The sequence below is a fragment of the Pyrus communis genome, chromosome 1, assembly GCF_963583255.1.
Source record: "Pyrus communis chromosome 1, drPyrComm1.1, whole genome shotgun sequence".
Classification (NCBI taxonomy): Eukaryota; Viridiplantae; Streptophyta; class Magnoliopsida; order Rosales; family Rosaceae; genus Pyrus; species Pyrus communis.
In genome coordinates, this window is record NC_084803.1 from 21,646,656 (window position 1) to 21,674,096 (window position 27,441).

Sequence of the window (27,441 nt, forward strand, 5' to 3'; positions counted from 1 at the left end):
CCGCGTGGGGCGACTTGGGGGCGTGATCGGGCTAAGAGTGGGCTCCCTTTGGGCGAGTCCACGCATTTCTAGGCTATTTCTTGCAGGGTATTTGGCCTTGGTTTGGCATTTGGCTTTTAGTCCAAAAATTTGGCTTGGGTTGGGTTGGATTGAGTTTGGAAGGGGATTAAGTGGAGAAATTTGGCAAATAGGCCGGTTGGGTTTGGTCTAAATTCAATAAGAATAATGGGTAAATGGAAACAGGGGTCCAAAATGGTTGTTGGGCGTTGTAAACCATTTTTCATGTTTAATGAAACGTCTATGTTGGTTAACGCCATCTCTAAAGCATAGTTGCCTTGTCAATTTGCGTCCTCTTATCCTTTTCAATCATTCAATAAAAAACGATCGAAAATTAATAAAGTGTAAAGAACATAAAAATAAGTTTGTGGATAATTCTAGGGCCGTTGCGTCCTTATCCAAACCATGAAAATAAACTCCAAAACTAAACCCTAGTCATAAACCAAGTAATTAAATACAGATAATCGGCACAATTAGCTGCTACGATAATTAACTTACTCAACTAAGATTAATTAACGCTTGGCAAATCACATACTTAAAATATAGTTGCCCTCTCGAAGTGTAGCAGCAACAACCAGACAAATCCCTTGATCATCAAACAAAATAAGGTCCTATATCTTACAAATGACATGCCACACTAAACTCCACGTTTCCCCTGAAGCACCAACTCCAAAAGGAAAACAAAAGGGAAACGAATATCATACCGGACGAACCAAACATTCACAAATTGTCCCACTCCAAACTAGATCCAATCAGCAAGAACGACTTCGCATTACTTACAAATTCAAAAAGCGATAACCAGTAGGGGTGGCACGAAAAGTACGCTGTTTGCATCTATTTCACCATCCAGGAAACAAACTACAGTACACTATCAACAACCAAAGTTCTACCACTACTCTCTTTTTACTATGTAAGCCTTCTGATTTGTCTCTTCATATCTAAGCTTCTGTACACACTTTTCCAATATCATCTCACTCGGACTGCAAATTCTTTTTGGTTATCTTCCTCTTGAATCTGCATATCAACGCATTCATTAGTTTCAAAGCCATAACCGCGAGTAAATAAAGAGTACAGAAGCAGCGGTACAATTTCATAAATAGAAGATGCACGGTATGCAAAGGTCGCACGGAACTGCACAGTTCCAAAGATTTTTGTCTAAAACTATTTTAGCCAACTCATAAACTATCATGAATTTGACTCCAGTACAACTAGACTAAATTTTAGAGGGTTGGGAAACCACCATTCAATGCAGGGCATAATATCTCCGCAAATAATGGTATGGAACAAAAATTGCAGCTCTGCTCAGATTCCAATAGAATTTATAAAATCAAAATTTATAGGAAATAGATTTTCCTTCCGCCATAACAAAAGTGATTAAACATCACAAGCAATAATTGACATCAAGCAAAACAACAAAATTACCACACTTTAATACAGAGATTTTGTGCCTTAACATAATACGGGTAACCGACAAACTTTATTGGGGAAATGGGGTCTGGAATGACAATCACAGAGAAATTAAAACTAACTATTCCTTCCAGTAAGATAGTCTTCTGAGAGACATCCGCACACTCCATCAGATCCCATAATTTATGCATACTTTTCACAGCAAATTTATAGGAACCATTGAAGAATCCAAATATGTCTCAAACAATAATAACCGCATAGAATGAAAAAATGTTATCTGGATATCAAGCAACTCCAAAGCATTACCAGAACAAAATACCTTTTTATAAACCTAAATCCGGTTTTATATCAATCCTATTCAACAACTGACATCGCCCCACAGCCAACAAAAGCACAAACGATTAATTGATATAATCCAAATAAAAAATTATTGATGTTAAACAATCAAAGGCACAACTTCAAAAAATAATAAGAAACACATAATCATGATTTTAGTAGAGGCCTTCAAGAAAGTTCAAATCAGTGGGGGCAACAAAATCCTGCTTATTGTTAACTTAACTGACACAATCAATTGTCCTTTCTGTTGATGCTAGCAACGTAAACACTTCAAATTGCAATATATGCAAACATAATTATCACACAAAGCATCCCATGCAAAGACATTATATGATTAAGAAGCAGAATTTAAAGTTTTACATCCGCAAGGAAAAACATCAGAGCAGGCATAATTAAATAATACCTGGCAGTGATCAACAACTTGTCCAGCATCCCCCAAGTTCAATTCTTGTATCTCTTTTACTGAGCCTTAGTGTCACAAGGCAAGACACCATTCTTTACATGGTGTGTTTCCACAACAGAATTCTGTGCCTCGAATTTGTCTTCATTGGAAAGAGTGCCAGTTACACTCTCCTCAAAAATCACTTCAGTAACCTTTGTGACTTTATCTACTATTAAAACACTACCCTCTTCAGCACCTTCACGAAATTGATCAGATAGCACTGATACATGCTGTTCCTCTAGCACTTTTTCCTGAGTTGATGCAACACTGAAGCCAAAATACATATATGACTCGGTTTAAATTTTCTCAAACAATTGAGGTAGATGAAATGATGAATTATTAAGGTACTTTTACCAGAGATACTGGCAAAAGACAGTAAAGAGTTTAAGTGTTATACCAGTGGCTAATGGCATGTTCTGAGGAGTTCACAATGGCATCCTGCTGTTGCCTCCTTTTCTTAACATTCTGCCTAGGCTCAAGTACTGGATCAAAACAGCCATTGGATGATGATTTGTCCACTCTTCTCTTTCTTCCTCCCTTGAAGACTTGTTCAGAGACTACAGGGTCACAACTTTCACCATCAACTTCCTTAATTTCAGAATCCTTTGTTCCATTTCCAATGTCACCAACAAAGGGAACTTCAACAATAACCGTTGGTCCACCCAATGCACTCTGTCTCTTGCTGGAAGATGCAGGTGAACTGCCATTTCCCATGTACCCATGCCCATCATATTTACTTGATGTTTCTACCTGTTCAGTTACCGTCAAGTTTGTTTTTCCCTGAGAAATCTCATGGCTTTCTTCAAATTCCAATTGTTGCTTCTCAGAAGAGTTTTTAGAGAACAATTCCGTGCAACGTCTTAACCACGAGAAACGAGCAGAACTGGAAGGAGACAACCCTGTCTTTAGCATGGATGGGTTGCTAATGTTGGCAGCATTTACTTCATTATGTGAATTAACATCGGTGTCTCGTCCAGAAGTTGTCTGCTTCAAATATCGTCTAGAAGTTTTCCGGCTGCGAGGCCCCAAATTAGATTGTTGCATCTCAGCCACAGATGCACTATCTAAAGCAGCCTTCAAATGTTCCAGTTCCTCCAGGTGTTGGATATGACCAAGAATCTCTTCTCTATCAGCATGCAATAATTCCCTCTGTTCTTTTAGTTTCTCCCTCTGAACCTTCAGTTCCTCAATCGAATTATTTAGCTCTGCCCATTCACGATCCCTTCGCTCACGATCCAAATTTATCTCTATTCTCTCAGACTCGAGCTTTTTCCTTTCTAGAGCAACCTGCTCTCTCTCTTTTGCTGCTTCTTCCTTAAGGGAGCTGATATTTTGAACTTCATTTTTCTTTTCTTGCTCAAAGGCAATCTCCTTTTCCTTCAACGAACATTCCAACTCTTCATGTTTTTTATCTATACAGTTTTCCAACTCTCCCTTCCGTATCTCAATTTCCAGTAAGAAATCTTCACGCTCCTTCTGCATCTTACTGAACCACTCAGTACGCTCATGGACCATCTTCATCATGAAGTCCTCCCGCTCACTAACAAGTGATTCCACATCCCGTTTGTGCTGATCTCGCATTTCATCCTTCTCCCGCCTCAGGTTGTCATGCTCATCCTTGATAAATTTTGAGAACGCCAACCTCTCCTCTGATACACGCTCCGCTTCCTTACGCAGTTCTTCTCTCTTTTCATCAATCAATTCCCACTCAGATTCAAACTTGGCTTTCTCTATAGCCAATTCATCTGCCTCCGCCATCAACTCTAGCTTTTGAGCCCTGATTAAATCTATTTCTTCTTTAAGCTTCATCTCAAGATCCGATAGCTCACTTGTTTCAGATTTCAAAAGCTCAAACCTCTCCCTAGCACAATCAAGTTGTTTCCTTTTTTCTTCAAGTGAATCCAAGGACCTTTGAAGTTCTAGCTTCATTTTGATAATTTCTTCCTTTTCTCTTTGCAAAATACCACTATTCATCTCAAACTCCTTCTCAGCCTCTCTTAAAGTTTTTTCTTTCTCGCCAACAAGACTTGACATGCCTGTCACTTCTTTCTCCCTATCCACCAATGCCCTCAATTGAACTTCCAATTCATGCTCCCTTTCACGCAGTAGGTCATCCCGTTGATTGAGATCCACCTCCCTCAACTCCCAAGCCCGTCTCTTGGCCTCAATTTCATCTTCAAATGATTTCCGCTTGATGTCCAGCTCCGTTTCAAATTCAGATTTCTTTTTCCTCAAATCAGCTTCGTGACTTGCTATGGCTTTCTTAATCACATCCTGGACCATCCATATAAGACTGAGGTTAAGAAAGAATTAACAGATATTAAGTCAACATCAGAACAAATTTAACAGGAACTAGAATATTAAATTACTCACAGATTCCTTGCTCACAAGTTTTTCCTGCAAAGCAAGTATCTCTTGCTCTTTTTTGTTCAAAAGAGCTTCTCTTCCAGTCAAAGCCTGCAATCAATCAAAACAGAATCACATTAGTGAAGATTTCAATAAACAAATAACATTCGGATTGGGAAAAGAATTTAAAAATGTGAACCTCCTCTCTATTAACAAGGGAAGCCTCAGTCAGATCAAGATTCAATTTCCCATCATTTAGGGCTCTACGCTCCTTCTCAATATTTTCTTTTACATCTTCTAACTCTTTTTCAAGTCGATTCAGTTCCTGAGATCGACCAAATATGAAATCCTCCCTTTGGTTAAGCAGAGCTTGTGCATCAAGTAATCTGTCTTGTTCTTGCTGCACGGATTTCTGCCTTTCACTTAAAGATTGTCTCTCAAGGCTTATCTCTTTCTCTTTTGTTTCACAACTACAAAATCAAAAGAAAATCAAAATCAATAAAGTCCCAAAAAAATATTTCTACTGATGTTATGCATAGAATACACAGAAATCGTGTATTGAGCTAGCCTGCCTTGAACAGCAGTCACCTAAAGGACCTACGTTGAGGGATAGGTGGGGGACAATGCATTTAATGGCAAGATTTAATACAACTACTGAACTAATAATTCATTTTAAGTGAATCCATCCCTTGATGCATTTTTCCTCACTTGTCCCTCATTCAAGCCCTGCAAATGAGAATTTGTCTGAGGTGTATTTATCTGACAGGTGATGGTAAAGCTGACAGATTCTAAGATTTAGAACAAGTTAATCATTATTTTAAAAATAACTTAAAACACATACTCCGTCTTGAAGGCCAGAATGTTCCTCCTAAGATCATCTTCACGAGCTTCGACTTCTTGCATCTTTCTTTCAGCTATACGGTGAAAACGACAAGCTTCTGCTTGCAAAGATTCCACTGCATGCAGCTTTCCCTCAGCATCAGTGAATTTCTTCTGAGCCTCCTCCACCATATTTCGTGCTTCAGCCAATTTACAGTCAGCTGCAACCTTTGTTTCAGCAGATTCTGCACGCAGCTCATGCATCGCCTTCTCAATCTACATTTCCATGCAAGAACATGTTATCATCACATGCAAATGAAGGAGATGGTTACCATAAAGATTCTCAGTCGAAAGCTTACACTAGCTATACACTCTTCCTTGACCCCTACTGTCTTTTTTAGGCACTCCTCCCGTTTCCTTGCATCAGCCAAAGCAGATAAATGTGCAGCTTGATCACGCTTATGCAGAAGTTCAGCTGTCTCGGCAGATGCTTTAATTTGATCATAATTGGATGCCAACTCCTTTCTTTCCAATATGAGAAGGCCCATGTGGTGTTGGTGGTCGAAAATCTAAATTAAACTAAACTGGTCAGCAAAACAACAAAAAGAAAATTTTCTACCACACAAAAAAATATATGAACAACATATTCAAGTTTCTCTCTTCAAAAAAAAAAAAAAAATTAAAGAACATCCCCACCACTAAAAGTAATACCACAAAAAAGACTCAATGTAGAATACATACTTTCCTAGGAAAAAAAAAAAAAAATTTCTGATCCATTCATTATAATGGTTTTCTGTGGTCCAAGTAGAAAATGATAGAAATTGATATCAATAGAAGCCACGGACTTATGTCATTTCTTCTTCGGATCAAATAGAATAGTTTTCTTATCAGGACTCATTGTATACATACCAACATGTCCGAGCACATTCTATTACGATATTCATTTTCTGAGACAAATCAAACCTCACTAGAAAGGATATAAGTTTTTTTTTTTACTATTTCATTTATCTATCTCCAACCTCTACCAGCCATAGAATCAAATCGAATCAAACAGAGAAACTAACAAGAAATTCATCTATATAAAAAATTGAACTCAACCTCCTATTTGGGCAAATTGTATTCCTTATTTAAAATTAAAAAAATTTGAATTCCGTTAAGTTCCAAATCCTACATTCGGCTAATACACACCTCCCACAAACTATATCCAAAAAATTCAACTAAACAAAATACCCACGGTTGGAATTAGAGAGTAGAATTCAAAAATTCAAGTTTCAAAACACAAAATTCAAAATTTTACAGAGTTGAGAAAGCAACCTCGGCTTCAAGCTTCGCAATATACGTGATGAGCGCCGCCTTGTCCCTCCGCTTAATCGATTCTTCGTCAAAGCCGGCTTCTTTAAGGTGCTTCCAGATCGTTTCATCACTTACGGGGCCAGGACTCTGCAAAATCCTAGAGCCCGGAGTTATTGAGAGAGCTCTGCCGGAACTCGGCGTCCTCCCGAAGGGTTCCGACTGTGGAGACGCCATTACGACGTCGGATCACCGGTTCAGTACCACGAAACGAAACCCTAGATTCTCTCTCAGCACCTTTTGATCTCCCACTCCTCGGCTTTTTCTTGAACTTTCTCTCTCCTCACTCACTCTCTCTCTCGCTTTCTCGAAGTTCTTTCTTCTTCCTCTCTCTTTATCTCTCTCTCCTCTCTGTGCTTTTTGGATGCCTTTGTCCTGTGCGTTGGGTGAGCATTTTACTCGTTGGACTGAGTTGGGTGAGCTTTTGTATGATAGGAGAGGCGACGTCGTTTAAGAGGGTATGGTAATTAAGCCGCCTTTTAATTCTCGGATTAGCGGCACAAATTGTGAATTAAAATTCAATTTACTTCTGGGAATGCGACGTGCGAGACGGGATCCCACTCTTCCATAAAAGCTAACTGGAGTCAACTTTCCACGTCATCAATTTGGTAAAATCTTATTTAATTTGGAGTTTCAACGATTTTTTTTAACTATCTACACTAGCCTCGCAATGAACTAGCACTAATGTGATTCAAATTCGTTTTTGGTGAGATATCGAACCTAAAACTTATAACTTACAAGTGAATAAGAATATCACTGAATTGTAGTACTAAGTGGCTAGATTTTCAACATTTAGTAGAAAAGGACAAAAAATGAATCGAAAATCAAATTGACAAATTTAATATAGAAGGTATTCCGTCACTCAGTACTACGGTCTGGTGGTATTCCTCTTCACTTGGAAGTAAGAGGTCTTAGATTCGAATCACATGAATGATGAATTCAATACCAAATTAGGCTGTCTATTATGTGGTTTAACCGAACTTTCCTTCTTCTTAATATAAAAATATTGATGTACTCAAAAAAAAAAATATATATATAGAAGATATTCCACCACAATTGATGACAGACTAATTTTTCTCTCTATGTAACCCTACACCACTTGAGACTGCAACATATTTTTAGCACTCATATCAACTGCTAAAATAGTGTTGATAAACCAATAAATATATGCGTAGAAGGTAAAACTCAAATTGAATGTCTAAATCTTTGTTTGCTTTCTAATATACTAACACCTCGAGTTCACGAATTTAGTATGTAATGTCAGTAGAAAGAATGGGGGGCTCTAGGGTTTATGTGTAAGATTGATTGGGGAAAGGAAATAAATTAGGAGTATTTAGAGAAAACTAGCCTCTCCACATGCGCGAGAGGTTTTTTTTCTTAATCACGAGCGATACGCGCTTCTAAAAATATGTTGAGTTAGTTGATACTTGATAGTAAACTCTGCTACATGTTAAACTTCTTGATTATCAATCTCTTTGTTTCTTTAGCTAACATGTCTTCCTAAATGAAAGAAGGTGAATGATAATAAAAGTTATCGAATTTATCTCGTTGTTTGAGGTTATCTCGTTGAATATTTCTTTGTAATGCAAAGCTTGTATAAGTATATACTGAATTTTTCTTTGTGAATGAATTTGATTTTAATTGTAACAAATTCAAGTTACAATGAACAACTTTTGTCATTAAATAGTCTACAAAGATAAATTTATGCCCAAAATGAAATTATGAAATGAGATTCACTACTTTCCTAGGAATACATTGAAGTAATACTTCCAGAGCCTCATGTGATCCCTCAGCGCCTCAATCCTTCTTCGTAAATATGCAAAGGAAAAAGTATAAGCCGCATAACCATATTAGTGAAAACAATAATAGAATAAATATGTTATTGTATTACAACATTACATAATTACATGTTTTGGGAGAGAAATCGAGTAATAGGAATCAGAGGTAGCAAAAAAACATACGACAATAAATATGAGCAGCAATTACAGTTACAACAGACCTCTTGTCTAATTTTCATACTTTTGTTCTTAAAAAAACATGATGCATGTACAGAAAAATAGTTTAGTGAACATCAGCGAAGTTGTGAAATGAATACCAAACATGTATGACAATCCTATTTTCATCATTGAAAAACAACTGAACAAAAAATTTAAAGGAATGAAACTCGAACAAAACAAAAGATGTTCTACAAAGTCTTTAAATAAAAGCATGATTGATATTATCATTAAGACTTTGAGGATGTCACGTCCTGCGAACCAAAAGTGAAAAGTTATCAAGAAATGAAAATTAAACCAAAGAATTATCAAGAAAATTAAGGAAAATTAAGCAGGCACTATTTATATCAAATTAAGGAAAATTAGGTATCGTTTGGTATGCAGACGGGACGGGACAGGACGGAACGGAACGGAGCGAGATCAAAGATGCCCTCGGATGGAAACAAGGAGGAAGAAGAAGGAGACGGAGATGTTATAATTTTGTGTTCCACGGATGTGGAACGAGTCGTTCCAGGGGGGTGAGGTGGAACGAAAATTCACCCAAAACTCGTCCCGTGGAACAGCTCGTTCCACCCGTTTTAGGCGCACCAAACGTGGGACGGAACGCCTTGTCCCACTCTGTTCCGTCCCGTCCCACGTACCAGACGGTACCTTAATGAATATTAAGCAGGTCACTTTTGGCTTGGAAGTTGGTGATTGGGTACGCTTGAATAAAGTATCACTCACCAGCAGGTATTCTTCATTCCATTACTCGTGATGGTAATGTAGCCGTGGGATTTATAGGGTTGGAAACTCTTTGGAAGGGGAATTATTCACAGTTTCAGATGGCAGAGTCCTATTGTCAGGCTGAAAGCTAATGTATTGAGCCCTCGATTTGAATGTCCTCGTAAGAGGAGAGGGACGTGGGCTACTGGGGAAGTATAATGGATCCTGCCACATAGGTGTCTTGGTGTCAAGTTCCCAGGAATGCTGACCTTTGTGGAAGAGAACTTTACCTTTGTAGATGATCCTGCTGAAGTGGAATTGGTTACGTTTGATGCTTGTCTAGGATTTGTGAAGAAGTACCAACATTTTGAGGATTTTCATTGGGCAGTGAGAGAAAGATTGAAAACAATTAGCAACTTAGAAAGAGAAAAGACTTACCAAAATATGAATGAAAAGTTAAACATCAAAATCACCTTCCCAATTCAATCCCAAAAGGATATATGATAAAAAAGACAGCAACAATAGAAACGAAAATACCACTCAAACACCCAATAGCATTGGGATCCTTTGTAAATGGGTTGAAAGCCTCATCACCTCTTTATGCTGCAATTCAAAAAAGCACGATCAAATCTCGGAATTGAGTAGCAATAGAAGAATCTAGTGGGCTAAAAAAAATTCCCAAATAAATTTAAAAAAAAAAGTAAACAAAAATAATATTTGAATACGTGAGATGATTAAAGAACTAATGGAGGAAGAAAATGGATGAGCTTTATGCTGGCTACAGGTTAAGAGGGATGAGTGAAGTTTGATTCAAACTGTAACTGGCACGGGCAGTTGTGAAAGAGTGGGAACGTGCTGTAGTAGTTGTGAAAGAGTGAGAACGTGTTATAGTGCGTTTCAGATTATATCTCAACTCAACTCGATAATTGCTTTTATCAAACTACCCTTCGGGATGATGCGTTTTGGTTTTTTTACTAGTTTGTCCTTATTTTCTGTTTTTTTTTTTTTTTTTTTTTTTTTTTTTTTTTTTGGGTTTGATTGTGAAGAAAACAAAGGGGCTTTTTTGGCATTTTGAAATGCTTCACCTAGTTGGGTTTCTCCCTTTATCTATCTATACTATTAAGAGAATCTCTACTAATTAATAAAACACTCATTTGTCAACAAAAAACCTATGAAATTACCAGTTTAACCCTTTAATTAAAACAGAACATGAATAAGAAATATGGGGCAGAAATGTAACTTCACACAATCAAATTTTACTGTTTTTTTTTTCAAAGCCTCAACTATATGTAATCCTAACATATCTCTAATTAAAAAAAAAAAATTCTCACTCCCACATGTTCTATCACTCTCTTCCTCTCTCTTTCTATTTCAAAAACAAAAATAAAAATTTTTTCTCACATACTTTGTGTGTGCCCATATGCTAGTCTATGCTATTAAGAGAACCCTCATTGTCAACTTTTTTCCCCTTTTTTCCTTATTTTGCCCTCACTTTTGATACACACTATCAACAAAAGAAGGGCAAAATAGTAATTTTGTACCTTTTGACAAAATGACAATCATATCCCTATTTTTCCTATTTTACTTTTTTTTTTTCCATAAAATGACAATCATATACTTATTTTTTCAATTTTACCCTCACTTTTGATACACAATATTTACATAGGAAGGACAAAACAATAATTATGTAATATTAGAAAAAAATATGCACTTATTAAGAGAAATTGTTCACACACACAAAGTGTGTGCTCCTATATATAGATAAAGACTTTGTTCAATAAAGGGATTAAATGGTCTTCGATCATAAGTTCGAAGAGGATTATTCATGAACCTACCATTGAGCTTTCGAAAATCATCGGCAATGAGCCCTTTCAGTTGGATTTGCAGGTTATTTAGATGTCTGCAATCTACTTGTGCAAAAGTCTTTCAATTTGACTGATTGTGGGAGGTGTGTACCTTGTGGTGGTTAGGGTTCTATATGGTTGAGAGTATTAAACGACAATTGAGTAGGGTTATTGGTTTTGATTCAATTGACTGAGGGCTGGAACTTGACTCGCCTGAATATGTTTACTGGTATTTGTATGCTTAATCACCAAAATGTAGTGACTCATGAAGGAAGTACTGGACCTTTTTTGTTTATGTGAAGCTAAAATGAATTTGGATAAGATCCCAAGGAACTTCTATGACAGGGTTTTTGATATGGTGTTTTGTTGTAATCCCACTTAAAGGGCTGGTGGGTTATGCTTATTGGTGATTCCAATAATATTGTGGATGTGTCAAAAAAAAAAAGAGGAGGTTGTCAAAATACGATGACTTACATGAAACATTTTATTAACTTCTTGAATAAGGGAAACCTCATATCGTTGAATGTGATGAGAGTTCCTTATGCTTGGTATAACGATCACTCTAACGGTACTAGAATCTATGAAAAACTTGATCAAGGTATTGCTAACTTTTACTGGCTAACTAAGTCCTCTGATTACAATCTTCATAATTATCCGATTTATGGTTCTAATCATGGCCACATTCTGTTAACCGACAACAGGATTAATGAAATTAAAAAATAGCCCTTTTTAAATTAGGAAAACTAATGAAAAGGGCTTCAAAACTTTGATTTTTAATGATAAGAACAAAATAAAGGGTAAAGTGAATAGTACCAAGATTGACTTTTTAGTGTAAAAATGTGGTTTTTTGTTAAAGTGAACAATACCGGAAGCTTTGCGTTAAAGTTCCCTTTTAAATTTGGAGCAATGTGGCTTCTTCTTCCCGAGTTCAAGCATTTTGTTAAAAATGCATGGCGTTGTAATGGGGAGTTTGCCCCAATTCATAAATTTAGGACATGTGCTGGTATTTTTAAGTATCTTGTGAAAAGCTAGAATAAAATAACGTTTGGTAATTTAAATGAACACAAGAAAAAGATCCTAAGTTCTCTTAGTGAGGTACAAGAAACGATTATGAAGAATCAAATCATTGATAGAGAGCTGCATGTGGAGAAGAAGCTTTAGTGATGAGCCAAAAATACTAAAACAGGAAGAAACCATGTCGGCACAAAAAGTCAAAGCCAATTGGCTACAACTAGGGCTAAAAATACAAGATATTTCCAAACGGGGGCACTATTCGAAAAAAGAAAAGTGAAATGACAAGGGTTAAAGATAGTAGTGGTCTTTTTGTGGAACGATGGGATTGATTAGAACAAGATTTTGTTCAAAATTTCAAATTGTGTTTGTGATAGCCCCTCTACCCCCACCTATAGCAAATATTGCTTCCATGGCTGACATTATCACCCCTTTTATTTACAATCATCATGATGATCAATTACTAAAGACTGTCGAGGATAAGGAAATTTAAGAGGAGGTTAAAAGCATTGGTGCTTTGAAAGCTCTTAGTCTAGATGGAATTAGTGCAAGTTTTTCCATGAATGTTGGGATACAATCAAAGATTCGGTTGTCCCAATGATTAAGGATTTCTTTGAGAAGAATTCAAGCTTAAGGCTTATTAATCACAATAACATTGCTCTTATCCCAAAGTGGAAAACCTTGAACTAGTAAATATTTATAGGCCTATAAGTCTTTGTAATGTTAGTTATAAGATAATTACCAAAGTTATTATTAAGAGATCGAACTTCTTCTTGATCTTTGTATTTCGGGTAATTAAGGGGCTTTTGCTCCTAGAGTTTTATTCATGATAATATTCTCATTGCTTATGAGATGTTATTCAATTTTAAAAGCAAAGAAAGGTAGGATGGGAGTGATGGGGATTAAATTGGATTTGGAGAAAACATATAATTATCGAAATTGGGAGTTCATTAGGTATGTTCATCACGTATGTCCTTCTTAGATTCGGTTTTGAGAAAATGTGGGTGAACCTGATTATGGAACGTATTTCATGTATCTCTTTCTTGATTGTGATAAATGGCTCTACTCACGGTTACTTTTACTTAGTGTTCTAAAAAAAAGCCTAGGCGGCCGCTTAGGCGCTAGGCGGTCACCATCCGAGGCGTTTTCTTTGCAAATCGGTCGAGCTCTAGGCAGCACCTTGGCGGGCTAGGCAACCTAGATGGTGCTAGGTGGTTTTTATTTTTTTTTATTTTTTATTTTTTAAGTTTATTCTATTCTAACTTCTAATTCAGATTCTAAGTTTCTTCCCGTGCCTTGCAGCTCCCTAATTTCAAAAACCAAGGACTCTCGTCGACAGCCACTTCGTCGTTCGTCCACTTCGTCTCTTCTTCCTTAACTGCACTACACTCACCTGTGACTTCGAGAGGTTTTCTGGGCCATTGTCATCGATCTTCTCTCCCAGTCCCAGTTTCCACGGTCTCCAGTCCAGTCTCCAGGCTCCATCTGCTCTTGCATTGCATCTTGATTCTCCAATCTCCAATCTGCATAGCTTGGCTGCGACTTACGAGCCTGCGACTTCGAGGAGCTCATCAATTATGAAGAAGAAGAGGAGAAGCCCCCTGACTCTGCAGCTAAAGTCAATAGCGAAGCCCCCAAAAAGTGAGTTTTTGTTCTACAGATTTGCTTGCTTATTTTTTTTTTCAATTCGTTGTTTGGTTGATCAGAATTAAAAATTCAACCTTTTTGTTATTCTACTAATTGCTTATCATCTGTTGCTTGCATATGAATATGACTGTTGTAATTCAAATTCAACTCATAATGCAGAACTATTTTGATTGCAATTGAATATTATTTACATTTAGGTCGATATAAATGTTGAATTTGTTAAGGTATTGGAAAAATTACAGAGTTTTGGATTTGAAACTAATTGGATTGAGGGGAATCTGTTATCTGTCTACTGATAATTCTCATAATTTTCTCCGGATGCTTGAAACCAATTTGGTTATGTTTGTCTGTGGATACTGGATATCGAGTAACCTCATTTGCTCTTCTACATCTAATTTTATTTGGTTATGTTTGTCTGTGAATAAAAATATATTAATTATCAAATCCTTCTTTCCAATTCCAAGCATAATTAAAGAATTGTCAAGTCTGGAATCTAGATTTGAGCATCCTTCTGAAGGTGCTGAGATAAGATGATTCTATGAAACTTTTTCGAAATTCTTGTTCGAAATTTCTGTAAAAATTCAGGTCTGTCTCTATGATCCGACAATGTTGAAACACTACATCAGCTATTAAGAGTCTAAGACTAAAATGTTGAAAAATAGTTTGAGTGTTTGACATGATGGCAATTAAGTGGCCGTCCATTTAATTTGATTGGGGAGGTTTTTTACTCTGAGCACATTAGGTGGGGCAAATAATTAATAAGAATTTAACAAGTTTGATTGTCTTTTAGCATTTCCTTTATGTTTAACTTCCTTTTCTGACACTAAGGAATGCTTAAGAAGTTGAGTATTTTATTTTTCTACTTTAATTATACTGTTGCCGAATAGAGATATTGATCTTGACATTGCATGATCCATTTTACTCACTTTAAAACGTTGTGCTTTGACCAAAATAGAAAAACAAAACAATCTGAGTTGGCTTATAAGTTAAAATACTGTGATAGTTTTTTGTGGGAGATTAAGACCTAAAAGTTTGTAATGTTTATTTTATATGAATTTTAGGATTGTTTCTTGTGTGATGATTGGTACTTCATCTTCTGGAGCATCTACTGCAATGTCGTGTTCCTCCCAATCTGAAAATGTGTTGAAGCGTAGCTCGGAAGATGTGGGATGGGAATATGGGATCTTGGCAAATCCTACAAACTCATATAAGGTGAAATGTAAGTTGTGTAACAAAATCATTAGTGGTGGAGTACATAGATTAAAACATGTAGCCAACATAAGGGGAAATGTAGCGGCATGCCCAAAGTCTTCGGATGAAGATAAAGCCAAATGTAGAGCTGTATTAGAAGAAGCAAAGAATAAGAAGAAACAAAGGGATAAGCACATTGTGGAAGTGAGGGAAGAGGTGCAACTTCAACAAATTCAAGAAGAAGAAGAAAACATTGAAGCGATTGGGTCAAGGAAAAGGCCTCACACTCTTGGACCTATGGATAAGTTTGCATCCTCCATCGATCCCTGATTCTTCAAATGAGGGAAGTAAGAAGACTCGGCAACAAAACATCCATGATGCAATTTGGAAGGAAATAGCACATCAAGTGGATCAATTTGTGGCTCGATGGGTGTATGAAGCTGGTATTCCTTTCCATGCTTGATAATGATAGCTTCAAGCGTATGATGGAAGCGGTTGGTCAATGTAGCACGGGTTAGCTACCTCCAAGTTAATACGAATTAAGGGAGCCATTATTGAAAGAAGAGACAGAAAGAGTAAAAAAGTCACTCAAGAATCATGAAGAAGAATGGGCTTTGAATGGTTGCTCAATCATGACCGATGCTTGGAATGACCAAAAAAGAAGAAGCATAATGAATTTATGTGTCAATTGCAAGGAATGCACCATGTTTCTTTCTTTTAAGGAATGGTCTAGTGAAGCACACACCGGGGAATATATCTTTGAATATGTTGACAAGTGTGTTGAAGAAATTAGGCCTCAAAATGTGATTTAAGTGATAACCGATAATACTTTTAACAATATGACAGCGGCAAATATGATGAAGAAAAAGAGGCCGAATATGTTTTGAACATCATGTGCCACTCATACTTTGAATCTCAAGCTTCAAGGGATTGGTAATCTCCCTAGGTTTAAAGGAGTTATTGACAAGGCAAAGGCTTTCACTATCTTCATTTATACACATCATCAAACTTTGGCATCGATGAGGAAGCATACCAAGAAAAGGGACATAATAAGGCTCAGAGTCACTAGATTTGCAATTTCTTTCCTCACATTGCAAAGCTTGATGGATAAGAAAAAAGACTTGAAGGTTATGGTTGCTAGTGATGAATGGGAACAATGCAAACATGTCAAGACTACAAAGGGGAAATCGGCATATATGCTACCGTAGTGAGTGCATATTTTTGGAGTGGGATCTCACTTTGCTTGAAAGTGTTTGAACCTTTTATTCAAGCTACTTCGAATTGTGGATGGGGATAAGAAACCATCAATGAGATTTTTGTTGGAGAACTACAAAAAGCAAAGATGGAGATTAAAGAGACATTCAAGAATAGTGAGGCCAACTATCAACCAATTCTTCAAATTATTGATGAAAAAGCTTGTGAGCAGCTTGATAGTCCATTGCATTTGGGGGGCTACCTCTTGAACCCTTATTATTTCTTCAAAGATCAAAGCATACAACATGATCCAATTGTCATAGAGGGGATTTTACTTGTGTTGAGAAGTTCTTCCCCGATAACTATGAGGTTCAAAACCAAGTGATAATGTTGAGATGCACAAGTATAGAGTAAAAGAAGGTGGATTTGGAAGGCATTTGGCCGAATTTGGATGTGTTGAGAATGATGAAAACTATATTCTGGGTATGAATATTCACATATGCTTATATTTTTTTTTATTAAATTTGAGTTTACTACTTATTTTTCATTACTAATTGTGTGTTTTTTTCTTCATTAGTTGCATGGTGGTATAATTATGGAAATGTGGTGCCTAATTTGCAAGGGATGACTATAAAGATACTTTTATTGACTACAAGTTCATCCGGTTATGAAAGAAATTGGAGTTCTTTTGAAGGTATACATACAAAGAAAAGGAATAAATAGATACAACAAGGTTAAATAATTTAGTCTATGTCCAATTGAATGCAAGGATTATGAATAAGAAGAAAAGAGAGAAGGAGAACAAAGTGGACATACTACTTGCAAGTGAAGCTAGTATGGCGCAAGGATGGATTGTGGAGGGTGGTGATGAAGAACTTGAGCTTGGCTCGGGAATTGGAGAGACATCAGAGGTAGGTAGTTCCCTAGAGCCTAGGAGGAGTTCTAAAAATGTTAAAGTAAGAGAACTTCATGAAGAAGATTTTATATCGGATGAAGACACAGAAGAAGAAGAGGGAGATGATGAAGAAATTGAGTTCGAGTCCGACACAGAGAGTCTTGGAAGGATATGGTGAAGAAGAGTTTGATGCCTAGTAACTTTCATAGCTCGATTTTCTTTTCTGTCAATGTCTACATGTGTAGCATTCGAACATTTGACTAATTGTTGTTAATTCTATGAAATGTATGCCCAGCATTCGTACTCATTGATGTTAATTCTGTGAAATGTTTGTGCATCATTTGTACATTTGACTCATTGATAGTAGATTCTGTGAGATGTATGTGTGTCATAGACTCATAGTAATGTACTAATGTTGGACTTGAATGTTTCCATAGTTCTAGTCTTCCATACTTACAAGCAGTGTCTAATTTTGAGAATGCTCATTGAACATAAGATTGGAAATCACATTTCAGTGGTTGCAAGCACTGCCTTGTTCTCAAGTATACTATATGATTATGAATTACTTTATTTGTTGAAAGAAATATTTCTTTTGTACATTTTCTACCTGTTTTGAAAGGGTTAATATGCACTTATTCATAGGATATACAAAAAATTTACTTAAATCTGCCTAGGCCGCCAAGGCGCCCGCCTAGCCATCTAGGCGCTAGGCGCTAGCCCGCCGCCCGACTAGCGCCTAGCGTTTTTTAGAATATTGCTTTTACCCCAAGAAAGGAATACGTCAAGGTGATCCCCTCTCACCTTATATTTTCACTACAAAAAAAAAAAAAGGCCTTTTGGGACGGTCAAAACATGTTGCAAAAACAGCAAAAAGTGTTGCAACAACCTTTTTTAAGATGGGCTTGCGACAGCCAATGACACATCGCAATACATAGGCGTCGTAAATGTTGGTCAATTATGTGCGACGTTTTCAGCGCGTTGCAAATACTATTTGTTACGGGTTTTGCACCGGCAAGTAACGCATCGCAAATAATTGGCACCAGGTATAAAAAAAAAAATATTGAGCGTCAAATGGGACGCCACAATCACATTATTTTTAATAGCTTCACCATAATTGTTTCATGTGAAATGTTACTACATATTTCAAACTAAAATAAAATCCAATACCAATACAATTCATAATTCACAAAATGAGAAACACTTAGATATCAAAGAATGTATTTCACTTACATTAATGAAACATATATACATGGTCCAAACATTTATAAGTTCTATATTCCTACGTCAAAGTCCTCATGATAATACAAACCATGTAGAATTGTCTTCAAACTTCTGCTTCCACCTCTTGTCACAAACCTCCTTAAATATGTACTTAAACCTGGGGCAGTCAGATAACTCAACATTTGTAATAATTTCCTTATAGAACTAAATGATATAGAATTGATAGTTGAATGTTGAATAATTCTTCCAACAAAGGTAAATTTACCTGCCATCGTACTTCACTATTTCTTCATAATAGTTTTTTTGGTGCTTAAGTATAATGGTCACTTCTTGGAAAGAGCCAACGACATTGACAAATTGGCAAACGCTTGAATAAACTACCAAAAAACCAGGGTTTTGTTAGTAGAATTTATCAGCACATTTGCCTAAACGAGCAAAAAGGTATGCGATGCCCATTGTCGTAACATAAACCTCATCAGCATTATACACAGAAAGGGCCACACCAGGCCCTTTGAAATTGTAAACATCAAGTGCAACATGGGAGACTCCTTTTGGGACTTAGCATTACAAACAAATAGATGCGTAGCAGAAAACCATATTCAGGGGGAAATTACTTCACCAACATAATCATATGATCTAGAATGTTGAGGTTTACTTATCAAAAACCATTTCAAGTTTTCATGGCCTTTTGACAACTGTATCAGGCTCGATACTAATCGCCAAAGGCATGCCTACAAATACACATGGCTTTCTTCCAACCTGTAAATTGGACACGTATTGAGCACTTCCCACATCATTTTACTTACATTCAAGATTAGAAATGACTTCGAGCCATTACCAGGAACTATTCTAGGGATGTTTTTACATAGAATAGGTTCATGAAAAAATAGCACCTGTAAAATAAAGCATTACATTTCAATTAGAGATTGTTCAAACAGTTAGGTAATCTTTTAGATGCTAACTTAAGTCGTAACTTATTAACGAAAACGAGTACATCACAACATTGACAACAAATGACATAAACCAATAATTTACAAATTACTTACTTTCTTGGACTACTTATTTACTTTTCTTTCTTCCTGCTTCGTATGATCCTTTATGGCCCCAAGAAAATAACCTACTCTCTTGCTTCTTCGCAAACCTTTCCTTGTATTGATGTCATCAGAATGCCCCACTTCATCTTCTACCTTTAAACTACACCCCATTCTCACTTTTCTTATAGACCTGCTTTCCATTTTCTCCTGCGTCTTGCTTTGACTTCTACTCATCATTCAGCATTCCTTTCCAAACAGTTCCTTCTCTTTCCTCTACAAATCTTACCTTTTTCTGACCACGCCGTGCTTCTTCACTAAAGCACTGTTATTGTCTTTGCATTCAACAATGCTTTCTTCCTCATCCTTCTCCAATTAATCCACCCCCAAATTTCTGCTTCTCTTGCTCATTGAGTCACCAGTGCCATTAAAGAATAAATAAACAAAACCAAGCCAGCATAGCAATTAATGATGAAATTGAACATAGAAAAGAAAAAAAAAAAAAAACCCTAAACACTAGGAGAACTAATGGAGAATAGATAAGACTGAAATTTGTGGAAAAATGATGAAACAACACCAAGAAAAAAACAAATTAGAAGATAATTCCTCAAATAATCCTACCGAATGAGAAGGGATGAGGTTGAATTTGAATTTCTAGCAGCAAAAAGAAAAAACTAAGAGATGATAAAAAATATTAGAGTTAGGGAAATGGGAGATTTGAGAGAGGAACAAGAAAAGTAAATCCTTACCTGGTTCAATTGTGTGTCAGCATTAGTGGTTGTGGCAAGAGTGGCAAAGAAGGATCTATGCTTTGAAGAGAGGGAGATAGGTGGAGAGTGAGAATGAGAGAGGCGGAGAGCGAGAAGGAGATGAGAGCGTGCAGTTGTGTTTTTTTTCTTCTACTTATTCACAGCAGAGTTGTGTGCGACGAAACTTATTCTTATCGCAAACAACATAGTGCCAAAGTTTAGCGTGCATAAAATAATGAAATTTAATAGTTACTACGAGAGCCGCACCACGCGTCGTAAAAAAGGTGTCGTAATTACCATATTTTCTTGTAGTGATTCTTTGCATGGAATCATTAATTAGACATTTTAATATTTTGGCAAGCAATCCTAAATCGCATGTAGGAACTCTGTTATCCCCCAGTGGATTTAGAATTTCAAATCTAGTGTTTGCAGATGATTGTTTAAGACAACCACAAAGGGAACGAGGAATGTTCTGAACACATTAAATATGTTTGCTAAGCCTCAGGACAACAGGTAAATTTTCATAAGCCTTATCTTTATTTTTCAAGTAATACCAATGCTCATACGACTGCCATTGCGGGAATTCTTCATATTCAGCACAAAACAACTATTATTCTTGTTCAAAATAGAAGTGATTATTTTATTTGGAGACCTTCGGCTAACGGTGAGTTCTCAATAAAGTTGGCAACTTGGATCCAAAACCATAACCATCATGATGTATAAATCTTATCCCTGCTCGGAGTACATTGCAGCAAATGTAGGGTTGTCCTATTCCAAGGTCAATTGTAAGCAGAATTCTGGGGGTGGAACCCGTACCCTGCATCTCATTAGATGGCATCCCCTCCTCCTGGTTTTATTAAAACTAACTTTGATGGTTTGGTCATTTGGAGATGGCGACTGCTGCCTTTGTTCTAAGGAATGAGGAGGGGAAACCGGTTGGTGCGGATGCTTTTATTCTTGATGGCACTACTATCTCAGTTGTGGAGGCCATTGCTTTAAATGTTTACTAAAACATTTGTGGTTATCGTTCTATTTTCTCTTAAGTTTATGCACATATATATTTTTTATTTTTCAATTAAAACAAATCAAATGAGAATCAAAAAACGAAATTACAAAGACAAAAAATGTGTGTAAAATTTCCGTTTTGTAAAGTGTGGGGTTAACGGGCAACAAGGATTCATAATTTTCTTACTTGGTATTTTTCTCGTTTAGTTTTACAAGCAGTGCAAGTACAAACATTCTCATATATGCAATTTGCAAAGCAGAAATAACCCCCTTATAATAATTAATTTACATTAGACCTCTAATAAAGTGATTAGACTATTGGTAATGATCAATTAATCATCCAAACAATAATCCAATTCCAAGTGCTACGAGTTCATGCATGCACATCCCATAATTTCTAATAGGGTTTCTCTCCAACCCAATTTCCTGGCGGATCATAGTTACATATGATGAGCTCCCCAGCTCCATTTCTGCAAACCTCTCGTGCACAACCCAGACGCTTCGTGTCCTTCCACACCATTTGCGTATAATGCCCACACATCTGCCCGGTTTTACAACTATCCGTCTGGTAATCATAGAACAAATTCTCGTGAGACCACGACTTCGCCGCAAACCTCGCCCCCCACGGTTGATTCCCGCCACCCCAGAAGATGTTCTCCCCGTAAGGCCCCGTCGAGTGTACCATCCTGCAGTCCATGCTCGCTCTCTGTTTCGTGTAAATCCTAGCAACCGTTGCTAGGTTTTCGTCCCACACCAAGGGCGGTAGGCCAATTTTCCGTCGTAAATTGTTGTGAACCTTCAGAAAATCATGAGGGTTCGCTGTTGGAGCACGGCGAATATGATGACGAGCTTGTGCGGCCTCAAGACAAATGAAAATGCATACGATAGTTGCTAAAATAGTTACTCGGCTTCCCATTGATGTCATTTTTCTTTGGAATTGTACCTACTCTTGGCCTTGATTTGTAAGTTATATAAGTAAGCTGATCAGAAGCCTCTCAGGGTTTCTGTAACATTGAGAAACAACAGAAAACTGTTAAGTTGTTTTCTGAAGGGGTCTTTCATTGGTTTCCTATATTATATTGGAAAGGTTTAGCTAATTTGTTTATTAACAATACTCGTTAACGTTTTAGTGTGTTATAACTAATTAACATAATTTACGTGTTCTTAGTTTTAGTTAATTAGTGGACTGTTTGAAAGTCATTTTGTTTTTATTTTTCATTATTTTTCTCATTGCCGTACGGATAACATATCTTTATCGTATAGATTTTTGATCTAAAGATCATATTTACAAAATATCATTTGAATCGGCAATTGTTTATGCATCCGAATTTATATAACAAATCAATAGTGACTATCAAGTCACATACTCATAATGAACTGTTCATTTATTTGATGAATTTAGATGACAAAACGATTTCCTATTGATTTTTCGTAAGGATGATATTCAAATAAAAATTAAGAAAATGAAATATTTTTATTATAAAATTTATACGGTAAACATATGATATTCGTATTGCAACAACAATATTCCGAATTGTCTATTTTTAAGGTCGAGCATGAAGAATCACATGGTGTAGCCCAAAAATGCTCTCAATCTAGAAAAGCCAATCCGTTGGACTGTTGAATAAAAAAGGCAATGCATGTGGCGATTCAGTTCCTATGATTATGTCTGTGGTTATTGGTTAAAATGTCTTCAGAAATTATACTCTAATTGCTACGAAAGTACATACGAAATTATTGGAGTACGCATGTTTTACTAACCGTGCACATACAACCTTGTTATTGCAGGAAGTTTATCTGCTGTAATCATGTCTCCGTGGACATGATCAAACCAAACTCGTTCAAGTACGTTGAATTGGCGGTGCTACATGCAAAAACCTGCTTTCCGTTCTTGGTAGAATTTTTCGATCCAGCCTTCTATCAGCTTAATTTCAGTTTCCCTTTGCTCAATCAACCACTTAGGATCGTCTTTTGTCGAAAAACGCAGATCTAAGTGATGCGCACCTGAGAAACAGAAAACAAAAGAATTGTACTGTTAGTAGAAGCAAGAACAGTTAAGAGGCGTTGAGCAAGCTGTTGTTTTTCTGAGTGCTCAGGTATGGTTTTGTAAAGCCAATTGTCGAGTGTAGAAGATACCTTCTTCAGCAACAAGAGCGACGATAGTTTCCGATACATTTTGCAGGACACTGTAATAGATATCATTCATAGACATTAGAACTCATATATTTAGTGTTCGACGGCTCTAATTGCAAAATTAGATAAAAATACAGTTACCTGCCACCACTCCAAGGATCCAATAAGCCATTGGAGAAAATGATGTTGCTTCCAAACGCTTTCAAGGTGGCCTCAATATCCTTCAAATTCAATAGCCAAGAGTACCAGTATCAAACTATAAATTTGAGAAGGAATAAAAATCATCTATTTAAGTAGCTACGGGTACATGCAACAACCCACATTCTTCAGACATCAGATACGCACATTGCACCGGTATACTAGTGTGAAAGGTAAAATTCAAGGAAGTAGTTGCTTCAAATTTCTAAATTTCTAATATCGAGATTTTCAAAAAATTGTTGTAACAAATGTGAAAACAAGTAATTTAAAAACAGCAGATCAGAAGTTAATCATTGCTCTTGGATAGCTAATATAAATATAATCTAAACTGTACCCGAGGTGTTCAAATTTATGTTGATCCAAATCTATTGCAAGATCGGTACATTGCAGCACCTTTATTACAAAAGAAAATCACCCTTCATTACTTTTCTAGCCTGGCATCCTTTATCACCACGCATACGAGGTTACACAATAAAAAAACCAGATTGTCATTCAATGAACCAGTATGGCACCATTCACACTATAGTAATTATTATTTAACAGCAACAATGAAATGATCAGATGCTAATAGACTTAAAAGAGGAATAGACAAATAAATTCATAATGAATCATTCTCTTACATGTCCGCCATATTCTGTTGTGATCCATGTAGGCCTTGGTTTCACATTATAATTCTTCAAGCATTCGTCTTCAAAAGAAGAGATATTAAAATCATAGGTTGGAAACATGCTGGCATCCCGACTACTAGACATTGGCATAACCATTTCTGTGCACGCCTGTACATTGGAAATCACATAATAAGAAGAAATTGCAACCATTATGTTGATTTGAAAAAGAGCATAATATTCCTGTAACGCTGATAGACCTGCCAATTCCAACCATCTGTGCCAACATCGGAAGTATCCTCCAGCTCAAAACATTCAGCTTGTCCTGTGTAATTATAGAAAATGCTTACTCCTTCAAATACACGCTCCAGTGTGCTAGTCCCATCAGGACAATCGTCAATCTTTCTGCAAACCTACAAGAAGAGCCAAATGACTATTTTGATTTACCACTGAAGAAAAAACCATTCCTGAAGATTCTGCTAGACAAAAATTCTTAAGCAACACAGCCCTGAAAGGGAAGACTAAAGAGAAACAGGAAATCACACGGTTAGAACTCCATAGTATTCATGCATATCTAAAAAAAAGCGAAACAGTCTCTGCCACAAATTTATGGTCTTAATTCCTAAGATACGATGTAAATGCCACAGACCGGGAAAAAAAAGATGTAAATACCAATTGCTAGAAATAGATTATTCTAAAAGTGACAATGATTCGCAAGCACGGTCATTAGAAAAAAATTTTGTTTCATTGAAGAAATCATAATCCAATGAGAAAGATTACAATGACTGAACTTGCCGTATTATTTGAGACAGATAATTATAAACTCGAAACAGATACACAGAAGACACCCTGGTATAGGGAATTAAGGAACATGGACACATTGTCTTTTCCTAGATTAATAATTTTCAAGAACATTTCATTTGCACATCCTGGAGAGGCTGGGATATATAGTACATGGTACATTCACATCACACGAGATCAATGGTTAATAATTGGTTTCAAAGCAAACTATAATCATGGGGGTATAATAGCTAACAATGCACAGTGAGAAAATGATCAACTAACCTCTTTTATGGGGTGTCCAGGCAAAGGCATTACAAATTCAGCAGGATATGGGTAGTTAACCATTGCCAAATAGCTATATGCTGAGTCTAACCAGTCTGAAAGATCATCGATCTTCTTTAATTCTCTGAAAAATGGTTTTGATCAGCGGAAACCCAGTGGCAGTTAAGAAGAATTCAAGTATAAACAAGACCATCTCCACTCTCCACTAAAAAACATATGTTCCTTACCGACATAAGCGGAAAGTTTTTGTCAGCTGGACAAGGCCATTATCCTTCTGTCCCTCAGTTACTAGTGCATCCCATGACGCTTTTATGGTGTTAAAGCAGCTACTACTTTCGCGCTACGGGATATAAGATGGAGGTAATATTCCGTCAATATAATAGCACAACACAAAAGCACAAGGCAAAACAAACATACAAGATGCACAATTGCACAAGTTACCCTGAAATCATTAGAAACAATGTTGTAAAACGTTTCTGTTGGCACAATATCTTCGAATTGAAGAATCGGCGCGGAAGAAGCAAGTGCACCAATTGCAATGTGAGGATACTTAAGCCTCATCCAAGCTGCTAACACTGTTTTCAACATCATTAAAAAGCAAAGCATCAAACATTTTCATGGTTTCATCAAATCTAAAACAGGGCATTACTAATTCACATACTTCCTCCATACGATCCACCAAAGAGCACCACCGGGCAACCTTCTGCCGATAAATTTCGCTTGAGCTCCGTGATTAGTACAGCGAAATCGGCCAGGGTTTGCCCGGCGGTAAGGAACGACAGTGTACTAGCATTCTTATACGCCTCTTCCTCACTCCCGTACGGCATAGACTCTCCATAGTACCGGTGCTGCCAACCAATTCCAAAAAACCAAATTAACTTTCCTTCCCTTGACCCTTCTTTTTTTTTTTTTTTTTTTTTTTTTGTAATTTTCTAGGGAACCAAACAGAAACTTACTTCGGGAAAGAGAACCATGGCCCCGAAGCGAGGGGCAAGCTCCCAGACGAAGCCCGTGTTTTCGGCGAACCACTCGATGCCGCCTTCGTTGCCGCAGTAGAAGAAGATGGGGCCAAGCTGCTGTGCGCCCACCCAGTGCTCGGTGTTGATCAGGTACCGCTGCTGGAACTTCGGCGTGTCCGTGAAGCTGAAGTGGTCAAGCCGCTGAGAGAAATATCGGGTTTCGTATCGGATTTTCGGTTGCTGTTGTTGCCGGTGCGGCGGTCGAGGTTTTGGCGTAGTAGTTGAGAATTTGCCCAGGAAGCGTGGGGCCCATTTGGAGGAGGAGGGGGCGTTGGACGGTTGCGATGCAAGGGAGGGCGGGAATGAAGTGATGACGACGGCGATGATGACGACGACGATGATCGGGAGAGGAAGTTTGGGGTTTGGCATGTTTTGCTGTTTGAGGGAGTGAACTGGTTTTTTCCAGGAGGCGTTTTCGTTTTTGGAAGGTGAGCTGGGGGGTTCGCTTCAGGACCTCTAGGTGGGTGAGATATTTAGTGAGATATTTTTCAATGTGATAATAACACAGCCTGCTTTACTAATTGTCAGAAGACAACTGTTATATTATGAAACTTAAATAATAAGTTATTCAAGAATCAAGTGATTTTATTGATAAGCAATTAATACTCACAATTATGTTTACATTCTTCTACTTGAATATCAATCTTAATTTTAATGTATCAGTACTCTATAATCACATACACACTCAAAATAATATACATGTTGCTGATGAAGAGAAAGATCGGTGCCCAGCGAATAAACCTTCACTCAACATTAATTGCATCAACGAAGAACAGGAGCACTAGGACAATATCGAGGTGCTTGAAGATAAAAAGGCTTGCATCCTTGCATAGAGGAAGGGAACTTCGATCACCATGAGAGGGAACGTCATCAAGCACCAATAGTATCACTAAAAATCCTTGAACAAACTACATGTGGTTTTATTCTTCCTCAGCATAAGAAGATATGTAGGCCGTCCATTAGGAATTCAACCACAATTGACTTGAAGACTGTTGTCTACGCGTAAATTGGGAGAAACATCTCTAAAGCCTGCCCATGTTAAGGCATATTCGTCAAAGATGGACCTCAATCAATGTAAAACACATTGTTTCATCATTTATTAGAACTACACCAACAATTTGATTCTCCTTTTCAGAGATATGTAGGTAGTCCCATACAGATTCAACCACAATCTCCC

At 37.1% G+C, this 27,441-nt stretch overlaps 3 protein-coding genes and 1 long non-coding RNA gene across 5 annotated transcripts; all 4 read right to left on the reverse strand.

Annotated features, from left to right (window-relative positions):
- Positions 1–543: 543 nt before the first annotated feature.
- On the reverse strand, positions 544–7,133 carry LOC137736444 (protein CROWDED NUCLEI 4-like). Its single transcript, XM_068475713.1, has 8 exons — positions 6,722–7,133; positions 5,767–5,976; positions 5,430–5,683; positions 4,788–5,058; positions 4,616–4,699; positions 2,640–4,516; positions 2,204–2,509; positions 544–1,071 (listed from the first exon to the last, which is right to left on the reverse strand). Exons 1-7 carry the CDS (start codon positions 6,932–6,934, stop codon positions 2,260–2,262), a joined length of 3,159 nt encoding a protein of 1,052 aa, XP_068331814.1. The 5' UTR covers positions 6,935–7,133; the 3' UTR covers positions 544–1,071; positions 2,204–2,259.
- Positions 7,134–18,923: 11,790 nt separating this feature from the next.
- On the reverse strand, positions 18,924–20,378 carry LOC137735613 (uncharacterized). Its single transcript, XR_011068744.1, has 3 exons — positions 20,240–20,378; positions 19,506–19,896; positions 18,924–19,352 (listed from the first exon to the last, which is right to left on the reverse strand). It is a non-coding gene; the product is annotated as an uncharacterized lncRNA (long non-coding RNA).
- A 1,040-nt stretch (positions 20,379–21,418) lies between these two features.
- LOC137743073 (pathogenesis-related protein PRMS-like) lies at positions 21,419–23,138 on the reverse strand. The gene is made up of 2 exons (XM_068482991.1): positions 23,006–23,138; positions 21,419–22,248 (listed from the first exon to the last, which is right to left on the reverse strand). Exon 2 carries the CDS (start codon positions 22,167–22,169, stop codon positions 21,642–21,644), a length of 528 nt encoding a protein of 175 aa, XP_068339092.1. The 5' UTR covers positions 22,170–22,248; positions 23,006–23,138; the 3' UTR covers positions 21,419–21,641.
- LOC137743060 (uncharacterized) lies at positions 22,700–26,755 on the reverse strand. Of its 2 annotated transcripts, none has more exons than XM_068482985.1 (10): positions 26,202–26,755; positions 25,907–26,093; positions 25,687–25,820; positions 25,473–25,585; positions 25,246–25,369; positions 24,441–24,593; positions 24,196–24,351; positions 23,519–23,589; positions 23,381–23,430; positions 22,700–23,248 (listed from the first exon to the last, which is right to left on the reverse strand). In XM_068482985.1, the coding sequence occupies exons 1-10, from the start codon at positions 26,631–26,633 to the stop codon at positions 23,109–23,111; spliced, it is 1,560 nt and encodes a 519-aa protein (XP_068339086.1). In that variant the 5' UTR covers positions 26,634–26,755; the 3' UTR covers positions 22,700–23,108. The 2 variants fall into 2 exon arrangements, with proteins under 2 accessions (XP_068339086.1, XP_068339082.1); XM_068482981.1 differs by having other exon boundaries at positions 23,519–23,598; positions 26,202–26,753.
- Between the last annotated feature and the right edge of the window lie 686 nt (positions 26,756–27,441).